The sequence below is a fragment of the Echinops telfairi genome, unplaced genomic scaffold, assembly GCF_000313985.2.
Source record: "Echinops telfairi isolate 266 unplaced genomic scaffold, ASM31398v2 ScPeMD7_60;HRSCAF=208, whole genome shotgun sequence".
Lineage (NCBI taxonomy): Eukaryota > Metazoa > Chordata > Mammalia > Afrosoricida > Tenrecidae > Echinops > Echinops telfairi.
This window is the reverse complement of record NW_022103958.1, coordinates 20,396,722-20,409,270: the sequence shown is the minus strand read 5'-3', so window position 1 is coordinate 20,409,270 and position 12,549 is coordinate 20,396,722. Positions and strand designations below refer to the sequence as shown.

At 36.4% G+C, this 12,549-nt stretch overlaps 1 protein-coding gene across 3 annotated transcripts in view; it reads left to right on the top strand.

The window, feature by feature from the left end:
* The window catches only part of ELP4 (elongator acetyltransferase complex subunit 4), a 255,782-nt gene that overhangs the window by 51,419 nt on the left and 191,814 nt on the right, over positions 1 to 12,549 (top strand). For all 3 annotated transcript variants that reach the window (XM_004708262.2, XM_045291038.1, XM_045291037.1), the window contains exon 5: positions 3,890 to 4,029. In XM_004708262.2, the coding sequence (XP_004708319.1) occupies positions 3,890 to 4,029 (140 nt within the window). The remainder of the gene's footprint in view (positions 1 to 3,889; positions 4,030 to 12,549) is intronic.

Below are 12,549 nucleotides of genomic sequence, written 5' to 3'. Positions count from 1 at the left end.
CATTTATCCCTCCGCCTTTCAATTAGCCCCACATGTGATTATCGGCCAGGCTGGCACAATTAACTAACTCAAACCCTATATGGGATTAAAAACCAGATTGGAGGTTACTAATTAAGGTAATTGTTTTCAAACTCAGCTATCTAGTAACCTCACCTATCTAGAACAGACAGAAGCTAGGAAGTAAAAAAAAAACTGTCTAAGATAACAAAACAGAAACAGATATCAGAAAATCTATCCACTCAAACCCATGAGCTGTGTTAGTGATAAAGACTTTAGGAAATCTCAGAACCAATCTAGGTAGTAAAATAATTGTAACATGCAGATACTTTTACACAAAGTTCTAAAGTGCATTATCAACTTTGCAGGCATATAGAACATGAGAATATATGGAAGAGTTCCTTTAGATATGTTGACCTTTTTTTTTTTTTTCCGGTCATCAACATGCCGGGGCTTCTCAGCACGCTGCAGTTCACAGGGCTCTGGCTCTCCATTTCTAGAGTGGCAGAATTGGGGTTTGGGCCGCTACATGGGAGTCCTTTTTTTTTTATGTTGACATTTTTTTTTCATATTTGGTGAAGATATACACAACAGACCATTCACTGCTCAACAATCTCTATGTGTGCATTTCAATAGCACTGGTTACATTCCTCATGTTGTATTCATTCTTGCTCTCTCTACACATATTTATTCACAACAGTTGGCTTTATGGCCTGCAACCTTCTCATCTTTTTCCAATGTGATCTCATGTAGATAAGATTGGTAGAGCTCCCAAGACTATTGCCCTTATTCTTAGGGTCTCATCCTCTGTAGAATAATCAAGCATTTAAGGGGGGAAAAGGGTAGCATTTACCTAAGGACATAGTTCAGAGAGCTGGGAAAGAAGAAGGAATACACACAGGAAACAGGAAGGAAGAAGGAAGGGTGGTGGTACTTTGGAAGGATTGACATGAATGAGATGAAACAAAATGTGTGAATTCTTGAATGTAAAACTGATCATCTGCTCTGCAAAACTCTCCTAATTCACCAGAAAGTTAAAAAAAATTATAGTACTTATGGTGAACATTCTTAATGATTTAGCAAACAATATTCTTCCTATTCATAAGGTTTTCAGACTGGTACCTGGTGACAGATTGTTTTAAATGACTATTTCTTAATGTCAAAATAGATGCATTAATAGATCACACATTAGATTACGTATACTAGATGCAGTTTTCAGTTTTTCTTTTAAAGAGGATATAGTTTCAGGTCTTTGTTTTAAACCCCAAAAATTTCTTAGCAGTTCAAATATCAGATACTATGTTCTTGCTATGTGTCTTAGGGGGAAAAAATGTAATTTTATTTCCTATAAGAATATATTTATTTTTCATATTCATTTCTTATTGAAAGATTGAAGTTTTTCCCATCAATAAATTCTCAGTGTTCACTTTGTAAATATTTTAGTTGCCAGATTTAATTCAGGTCTAAATAATTAATAGCTTAATTGTAATGACAAGTGTTTCCAATTTTATTTTTACATTTAAATGAATTATTTGTGTTCTGTCTGTAAATTCTCACAGTATGAAATCAATTTTATGCCTTGAGTAATCCCAAATCTAAGATTTCTATCACATTAATATTATAATTAGATATAGTAATAGAGACCAGCAACTTAAAAAGCATACTTTGCTTCTTAGCAATTTAGCATGTATCTGAGTGCATAGGACTTCAAGAACCTCCAGTCCACTATTAAATTTATTAACTCAAACTTAAAAGAAATCAAAAGTCTCGCTTTCTTTTTCCCTCTCCATGGCCAGTCTGCTAAAATAGATTATTCATGCTTATTTGATTCAGGTAGGCTTTTGCAAGCTTCCCTACTAGGCCTGGGAATGTGGTACATTGAGGCCCTTTCAGAGGTTTCTGACACAGACCAAGCTTTTATTGCATGGTGTTTTATTATCACCAAATCCTAGTCTCCACCCAGTTTGTAGGCACTCTGTTTATTCTTTTGAATTAGAAAGGTTATCACCTACCTTAATCCATGCAGCAGTGTGGATTAAGGACACCAGTGTGCCCCAGGATTCTCAAAGAGGATCCTGGAAACTTCTTGTTTCTTCTTTTTTTGCTGTCTTTACTTGATTCTATTGGGCCTTAGGGGGATTTGCATCTGAAATGGGCAACCTGGTGTTTTTCTCAATGAAGACATCAGATCAAAGTTCAGTTAGTCAAGGCCTTTCTAAAACATTAAGGGGGCTTGGACTTACACAATAAAAAGATGAGCTCTAGCAGAGATTGCAGTAAAAACATTCTGAACTATAATCAGGATAAAGAATAGATTATAGGCCAAAGAACAGGCCTTGTTTAAATTGCTGTAGACTAATAACTTTGCATTTTAAAACTTTATACCTAATTTTTTAGAAGCATCTTTTTAGGGAGAGCACTCATTTTATTTTGAAAATACGTGTCGGACCCACAGACTAAATCTGATGTTGTTTCTCCTAGATATTTTACAATGTTTATTCTGTGTTACTGTGTCATTTACTGTTTGTTGTCATGTAATTCAAGAATATGAATCCTTGAGGTCTTAAATGCAAATATCTACATCAAGTAAATGTCTTAACTCAATTAAAAAATTCTTAGTCACTTGGTAAAATAAATTAAGACACTTCTGTGTATAATTCTTCAATTTTTACAGAGATTAACTAAAATTGTTTTGCGTGTTCTAAAATGCGTCTGTTATGTAACATTGAAAACAGTAGACATGTTGACAGTAACAAAATCTGGATCAAGACTTTTCCTAGAGATTTAGGATTGATCTGGTCAGAGCAAATTTCCAGCTACAATTTCTTAGTAATTCAACTTTGGGTTGAAGTATTTACATATTTCTAATGTGCTGAGGGAAAGGAATTAGCCCAGCACCCATTCAAAGTAATATAATAATAAGATATGTTACCAGACTTCATCATATGTAAATAATTTAGCATCAATAATGTTATAATTATGAGAAAAGTAATTTTTGAAGAAATATTTAGAAAGAACAAAACATGAAACCATCAATGATATCAAGATTATATCAAATTTCGGATTTATCTAGTTGGCTTATGTACAAGGTCCTTAATCATGTGCCTTGTTCCCATTTGTTTTATCCCAGTATGTTATTTTTCTCAATGTCATCAAGTCTATTCTGACTCATAGCAAACCTATAGGACAAGGTAGGACTGCCCCTATGGGTTTCAGAGACTGTAACTCTTCACGGGAGTTGAAAGCCTCCTCTTTCTCCCATGGAGCAGGCTGATGGTTTTGAACTGCTGACCTTGTAATTAGCAGCATGTAGCCATTACACCACCAGGGCTAAATTTTTAGTTTGTCATATATTTTGAATATACAATGCATACTGGTTTGTGAAAATGCATTTTTAAAATGATGCTTAGAAAAAAAAATGATGCTTAGTTTAATTTATTTAAATATATAGTTACTTTGAGGGCCAACACCAGTCAATTATTTTGTCTTAACTCTTTATCAGTTCTTGGCAACTGCATATTTAATTTATCATCAAAACCTGCACTCTTAAGAAATATGTATATTACTTACTTGAATTTGGTAACCTATGCAGTAGCACTAAAAAGAACAGATATTTCCATTTTTATTAAATGTGGGAACCCCTGGGAATGAAGACTCATAGGATATAAAGTTTGATTTCTAAATTGTAGATAATTTAAAATAATAAAGATTATATTATATGTAAATTAATAAAACTTATTAATTACATGTTGAAATGTAATATGTGTATTTATATCAACTTGTATTGGCATTAATAAATATATATATGTTTTGATGGATGCTTGATAATAAAGTATAGTGAAGAAAAGAAATAACCTTAAAAAAAACAAAACAGTATGGGTTTTCTTAATAGGCCGGGCCAGTATCATCTTCAAGATTTGGTCACTATTATGATGTTTCAAAAAGAATACCCCAAGAACTGATTGAAGCTTCAAAATGGTATGGATTTTTTCTTCCAGAAAAGTTATCATCATCTCTTCCAGCAGAACCCTGGTAAGTCAAGGACTCTTGTAACAGCAAATTCTGGCTTCCGAGGTTAACAGGTTGCATTTTTAGCATTCTCTTTGAAAGAATGTTTATCTAAGGGGACATATCTTAATAATAAATGTTAATGTCAACAACAGTGTTGACATTAATAGTATGTTCCAGAATATTTTATTGAATGCATTTTCTTCCCTTTCTAGGCATTTAGTGGTTGAGCTTGCTTATTTAATTTGGAACTTGAAAGGTCCTGATATCACATTTATAATACCTGCTGGCTTTATTGCCATAAAAATGTGAAAAAGTTCTGAGCCAGAGTTCTCAGGTGTGAATGCAAAAAGATACTTAGCAAATACTTATTGGTAATACTAGAGGACAGTGATATAAAATAAAGCTATACGCTCAGAAAGTAAACGAGTACACGTAGGTAGGCACACATCACTTAAAGCTCATTTGGACAACATCAGACAACATACCCAGCTGTGGTCCTGTAGGTGTTTTTGTTTGTTTGTTTGTTTGTTTTTAGGGGTGAGTGGTTTTTGTTTAATTATTATTGACCCCTAATGATTTTAGGCACAGGTGGTACTGTCCGGTGGATATTAGACTGCAAGCCACAAGATTAGTGGTTCAAATCCACCAAATGCTCCAGAGGAGGAAGTATCTACTCTTGTTGGCTACCTGCTTCTTGTAAAGATTCATGACCTTGGAAACCCTCGATAGGGTTCCTATTAATTAGATATGATGATGGCAGTGGGTAAACCCTGGGCTCCAAAGTGTAACCCACCCCCTGGAGCATCTATTCCTTTGCCTCCTATTCCCAGCAAAGGGCAGTGAACCCCAGAAAGCTTAGGGCACTCATGGGCCCCTAGCACAGAGCCAAGGTAGGGATGGTGGCAACTGCTCATGATCAGAAAGCAGCCAGACTGATCGAGCTGGTAAATCAGCTAACCCACTGTTAATCAAATATTGGAAATGTGACATCATTTGAGACCTAGTCAGTTAAGACTTATTTTGCTAAAACCAAAATGTAACACCCCCACCCCACCCCTTGCAGTAAAAAATAAAGGGAAAGAGAATCCTTAAGAATGTTCTAATTCAGCAAATTTGGGCAAACAAAACCTTCTGGACAAGAATGACAGGCCCACAGATACCCCCTGTACCCTGTGACTCATGCCTACTTTCTCTCATTACTTGAAGACTTTCGTTCATTGTAACAGATCTGTGGATCACTTCCTCGAACTTGACACATAGTTTAGAGTTTATAACTTATTTAATTTTCACTGAATCTTTGAAGCAGTTTGGAGGTAGCAAGCCCCACTATTTGCTTCTGTGCATCCCTTGCAAAAATAAACTTAGAATTTCTCAAATCAGCCTTTGGCTAAAACAGTGATGGGCATCTAGGATCTTACCTGCTAGCAACAAAACCAACAAGGTGGAGGCAGCCAGGGCCACCACAACCACCATCTACATCCCCAGCACATGCATACCCAGTCTCAATGACCACCTCTCTGTGCCCCTTATTGGTCCTTGCCCTGTGCCCTGAGATACACAAAGTCCCTATCTAGCAGTTGGCATAGCCCCCATCCAGTCCAGCATATTCCCAGCAAAGCCAACCTCCTCTACATAGTAACTAGAGCTTACCATCTTTGTCCAGCTGGCTTTTATAAGGTTTGAATAGACTTTGTGGAAATTTAACTATGGATTATATGGGCATGGCATAGTGTTCTTATAAGACCAAAATTCAAAATGTCCTATTTCATAGAGCATATCATGGACATGAAGCAACCCATATGCTTTTTATATATTGACCATATCTTATTTGTTAAGGCTGTCTATTTCTAGTTATAGTTTAAAATAAAACAGTCTATATATTTTTAAGATACCTAACAGACTTTAGGACTTGATATTTACAATAAGGGCTTATTAAACCAAGCTATTAGGCTTATACTGCTACAACTTTTATTAAGACAGAATTCTGAAGATTACAGTAAAGACTAGACATTTGATACTTTATAAAGTATTAAAAATCATTTCAATTCATTTTGCAATTGGATTAAGGGAAGGTAAGCCATGGATTAGGTCATCGTCACCTTTTTCCCCTTTTTGAGGAAAGAGCACTCAAAAATCACAAAAGTGAAATAATTTATCAGAGATTCAACAAGTAAGTGGTAGATCTTGCTTTCTCTTCACTTCATTGCTTCAGACACATTAATTGTGCGGCCTTCACCTTTACCTCCCTGTGTTAGGCCAGCTTGACTAGAGTAACAAGTCCAGTGACACTCAAGTATGAGGAGGTACCCCCCAAAAACAAATTTTTTTCAAAGTTACTTAAATTTTTTTTTTTTTATAAAACAACCTTATTACCCTCAAAGTACTGTACATTACACTTAATATATTCGTCATATCTGCAATTCCATTTTTGGAAAATATTTCAAACTCATCTGTTTGGATGGCTGACAGTACTTCCCTTGTTTTTTCTTTACGTTGTCAAATCTCTGTCCTTTCATGTTCCTGTTCATTCATGGGAACAAAAAGAAGTTGAAAGGAGTGAGGTAGGTGAGTAAAATGTGTGGGCAAGAGAGGCATGCTGTTTTTTGCCAAAAACTGATGCACTGAAATGGCTGCATGAGCAGGTGCATTGTCATGGTGGCAAAACCAGTCCACTGTCTGCCACAAAATTGTTACACACTGTTATGCAACATTTTCAGAACCTCTAAATAGAAAGCTTGATTAACAGTCTGACCTGGTAAAACGAACTCCAAATGCATTATCCCTCTCACATCAGTGGAGCTTTTTTCCATTTTGGGAGGGGGGGTCATGGGGGTAGTATACCTTTGTATGTATTAGAGCTTTATATCAGAAATAATTATATATCAAGAAAGTGTCTCAGCTCAGTTTGACTTAAGCCCATAAGACCAATACTAGTCCATAGGTCCCCCTTCAGACTCAGCCACATGCAAAGATGCAGAATGCAGGAAGGTCACAGGCTGATGGGTGTAGTTATGTGAATCCAAAGTCAGTGGAAACATGGAAGGGCTCTGGCAGCTCTCAGAATCAATAGAAGAGGACAGTGGGGGGAGTCCAGGGTCCTCCTGAAGGAAAGGCCAAACCCCCAAGGACGCTGCATTAGGCTGTGACCTGATTGACAGGCTTGACTCCACCCCTAGCCAGGAGTGTCTAGTTGACATAAAATCATTTAACTTCAACACTCCGTGTGTCGTGGGGGAAAAAGAACTGATAATGGAAGAAAAAACTCTAGCTTCTTATATATTAATTTTATCTTGCTAGTATTATCCTAGGAAAAATACCTTAAACTCAGTGAAATTAATAACTTCATATGAAAAATAGGAGTAGAGGAGAATGCTACCTACTCTATGTTGTATTAATTTCAAATTTTGACATTTGAATGATTTACATTGATTTATACTGGTTCCTGATTTATGTCAATCAGTGAACCAAACGCATTACAACTTTTCTACGATCTCTTAAATCATGGATAGAACCCAGATTCAAACTTTGTTTTTATTTTTTCTCATTCAGAAACCTGTATTAGCAAATATTCTGTAATGCCTCTGTTCATGGAAATGCTTCGAGAAAATTAAAAATGTGCATTAGTTATAGTGTAATTAAATTAAAATAACGTATTACTTTTTAATTAAGGGGGAAAATTAAGGAACTTTTTTAAAGCCAGAAAATACAAAGTTTTTATTCATTTATCCATCTAAGAGCAGTTGAGAATGCATATTTGCTGACTGCCTATTCCATGTCCATCACTATCCCAGGCTACCTATCCCCACTACCATAGGATAGTTCCCAAAAGCTCCTAACCACCTTTCAGAGAGAAGGATTCTTATATCCCATTTTTATAGCTGAGGACACATGTGATCAGAAGTGCTATCTAACTAAGTGACTATGCTGAGACTCAAATCCTTGGTTCCAGACCTGGGCTCTGATTTTCTGTCCCACAGTGGTGGCTCCAGGGAAGCAGTAAATCTACAGCACACAAAGCTACCCACTGACCAGCAGCTGCGCGCATGCGGTCCTATAGTCTTCAGGAAATGTTTTTAGAATATTGTTTGATAGCTAGCAGTTTTACACAGAATAAAAAATTTATAGATTTTAATTATCAAGGCAGTAATTCATTGCATAGTAGTTAACTGATAATTCATTTATTTTATATTAAACATAATGCTTAATTAAATGTAATTAAACTTTAAACATGTAATTAAATTAATTTTGAAAATGGGTACTTTACCATATGAGATTTATTTTAATTTATGAAAAGCGTGTGCTCATTTCAATAAAGTGAACTTTGCTGGTTCATTTATAAGACAATAAAGCTAGGCCTTATAGTTTTCTACATTTTCCTATAATTAAGACTAGAGGATATAGCTGTATCCTGCTATCATATATCAGGCTGTAATATATAATTTCATCATTTCTAAAGGTACTGTTGAACATATAATGACTTTTTTCAAATATGAAAAGCTAAAGGTCATTTGAAATTTGCAATAACTAATTTAAAACTGATAGCTTTCCCTGAAGTGTTCATAATGCAGTTTAAACTTTCAAATTAAAGAATAAGTATAAAATTCTAAGATGTAACATAATGTTCAGATGGTTCTGTTTAATAATTCACCATCATAAATCCAGATAATCATAAAATGATAGAAAAATTGAATTTTTGATAGTTCTGTAGTCAAATTTTTTTGTTTCTTGTTTAATTTTGACATTGTTTTGAGTTAAACTTTGCTAATGCTTATGCCCAGGTAGAGAGTGGTGCTTCCTCATTAAAAAGTTTTGTTCTTCAAGGTAGAAGCCAAGTCTCTGCTGTCATAGTGATTAGCATATCTCCTTACATCTGTTTAACCTACTATATTGTAAAATGTTAGGTATATCAGGTCTTGAATATTGAGTTTGCATATAGTTGGTGACTTTTGGAATGAATTTATTTTGATACATACAAGGGGGCTTCAAAAAATATCGTGGGAAAATTGCACTGTTTTTTCATTTCACTTTTCTGTGAGCTTTTTGAAGTCCCTCGTATCTTTGGAATTCAAGATTTTTTTTACTTTTAGATGTTTATTCTTAGTCAGGCAAAAGCAGTTGCCATATAATAAAATCCAACTCATGGTGACCCCGTGTGTGTCAGAATGGAACCGTGTTCCACAGGTTTTTCAGTGGCTGATTTTTTGGAAGGAGATGCCAGGTCTTTTCTAGGTACCTCTGGGTAAACTAGAACTTTCAAGTTATCATACACTTAAAGGTACACTTACCCTTTTGTACCACCAATGGGACTTCTTCATCACATGATACCATAATAATGTTTCTTATTTACAAATTTCTATTCCTCTCCTCAAGCACTAGAAATTCTTAAGGAGAAGGCATTGCTCTCCTTATTGATTCCTTGAATCTAGGCCTCAGGTCTTCAGTCAACAGTTGATGAATGAGTGGATAAAACAAAGTATAGTAATAAATCAGATTTGAACACAGGAAAATTGCCACAATCTTGTTCTTAGTGCAAAGATTTAGTAGAATAAAACCAGTATATGAAATATAGCCACATAAGAAGGTATTTTATTATAAAGCACATGTTTCTTAGATGGATAAGCATAGAACCAGAGTATATGTAGAACTAGAAATGGGAAATTCATGTTCATGAAAAAGGAATTATGGAAGCATGTTCCTGGGTAATACTAAAGGGTCCTTATAGAAATTATATAGGAGTTCAGCTAGGCCTCTTTGAAGGGGGAGCGTTTAAGCAGAGACCTGCAGAGTGAGAAGTAGTCATATGAAGGGCACTGTGCCAGAAAAGTATTCTTGGCATAAGGAAGGAACATTCTGTATACTAAGGTGTGATCAAGGACCTGAAAGGCCATTGTGGCTGACACTGAGTGGTGGAAAGAGTTATATGGGGGATAAATTCATAGAGGGGCCACATGGGGCCCTGAAGGCCATGCTCATTAGTTTGAGATGGAATCTAAATCCCATAAGAAGCCCTTGGAGGTGAGTGAGTACGTGATATCAGTATTTTATATTTCTAAAAAAATCAATCTAAAAATCCTAAAATTGACTATAAACATCAACAAATAAAGGGTGCCAAGACTATTCAAGAGGGAAAGAATAGTATTTTCAGCAAATGGTGTTGGGACAACTGGATAATCGTTAATCACTACCTTCAAGTCAATTCTGTCTCATGGAAACCCAATAGGACCAAGTAGAACTGCCCCTGTGGGTTTTTGGAAACTGTACCTCTTCTTGGGAATAGAAAGCCTAATTTTTCTCCTGAGAATTGGCTGGTGTTTTTGAATGCCAACCTTCTGGTTAACAGCCCAACTGATAAACTCCAGGTCTCCTGGCACAACTGGATAGCCACATCAAAAGAATGAAATCGGACGTTGTATCTCACACCGTGTACAAAAATTAACTCAAAGTGGATCAAACACTAACCATAAGAGCCAAAAGTAGAAAACACTTAGAAGAAAAACCTACCTGACTGTAGATTTGGCAATGAATTCTTAGGCAAGACACTAAAACCATAAGCAACAATTGAGAAAAATGATTGAACATCACTAAAATTAATGCTTTTGCTCCTCAAAAGACACTATCATGAAAATGAGCAAAGAACCCACAGAATGGGAGAAAATATTTTCAAGTCATATATCTGATAAATAATTTGTAGCTAGAATGCATAAGAACTTTAAATTTTAATAATTAAAATAATAAAACAAATGACCCAATTTTAAAATGGTCAAAGAATCCAACCCAATAGATGTTTTTCCAAACAAGATATACAATTGGCCAATTAGCACATGAAAAGAGAGGAATGCTATTCATCATTAGGGTAATGTAAATCAATGCCACAATGAGATCACACCTAACACCAGTATGATGGCTATAATGCAAAAGTCTAATAAAAACAAGTGTCTGAGAGGATATAGAGAAATCAGAAAAGGTGCAGCTGCCTTAGAAAACAATCTAGCATAGCGGTACCAGGAGGGTAAGGGGAGGGTGGGGTAGAAAGGGGGACTCAATCACAAGAATCTACATATAACCTCCTCCCTGGGGGATGGACAACAGAAAAGTGGGTGGAGGGAGACGATGGACAGTGTAAGACATGAAAAAATAATAATGATTTATAAATTATCAGTGGTTCATGAGAGAGGGGAAAAATGAGCTAAAACCAAGGGCTCAAGTAGAAAAAAATGTTTTGAGAATGATGGTGGTAAGAAATGTACAGATGTGCTTGACACAATGGATGGATGTGTGGATTGTGGTAAGAGTTGTACGAGCCCCCCAAAAAATGGTTTTAAAAAGAAAGAAAACAGTCTAGAAGTTCCTCAAATGGTTAAACATTGAATTGCCATTTGGTAACCCCTAGATATATACCCAAGACAAATGAATGCATACTTACTACCATAGAGTTGATGCTGACTCATTAGTGACCCGATGGGACAGGGTGGAACTGCTCCTGTGAGTTTCCAAGACTATAACTCTTTGTGAGAGCAGAAAGCCTTGTCTTGTCCCCGTGGAGCTGGTTTTCATACTGCTGATCTTTCAGTTAGTAGATCTCTTGTTGGTCGCAAGATCCTACTGCTGCTTCCAAGATGGCTTACTTTATACCCAGCAGGATGGCAATCACAATTAACCCTCTTAACAATCTGTTAACAGAAGCACATAATCCAATTGGTGTCTTGCTGCACCTTCTTCCTTGGAACCATCAGGAAAACAAGTCTTTTGATGGGATTAGCAAAGACTACGCCTACATAATAATTCACTGCATTGCATAAACCAGTCAGCAAAGGCCACATGTTATATGATTCCATGTTTATGGAATAACAGATACAGAAAAAAGATGAATGATTCCTCAGTACAGAGGTTGTGGCAGTTACATAATCTATCAACTTGCAAAGAGGTGGAGTGTAGCCTGTCAAACAGGTCACAGCCAGTGAGGCCTCTATGTAGGCATGGCCTTCTCCTGAGAATTCTGGGAGTTCCTGTCATCCTCCCTGGAAGAGGGACACACACTCTCTCTGCTTTGTCTTCTTGCTGACAAAACACATGGAGCTATGCTGATAGAACCAGAGTCTGGAGCTGGAGGAGCCACATGGAGACCACTGCCAGCACTGAGATGCTTCCACCTGTGCGGTTAAGGGGAAGAGGGAACCCCACAAAACATCACAGTTTCGGTAGGCGCAATTGTACAGCAATAATAAGTAGAGATTACAGTAAAGTCATAGAGAGCATGAGAGTTAAAGGATGGAGTCAAGTAATGGAGTCAGACGCAATTCATGGTAGCATAGCTCACCTCAGCTCAGCTTGATGGTCCTCGTGGAGGGGGCTTAGCTGTCAGAGAAGAAGCCACTGCTTCATCTTCCTTAGTCACCTTCTCCAGCCACCCTCCAGAGAAACACGGAGCCTCATTATTTATTGCTAACCACACATCATAGAGTCATACATCACAGAAAGGGGCAATACAATTCATTCTAGAACAAGTTTGATCACTCTAATGTCTCATATAATAAAACAGAC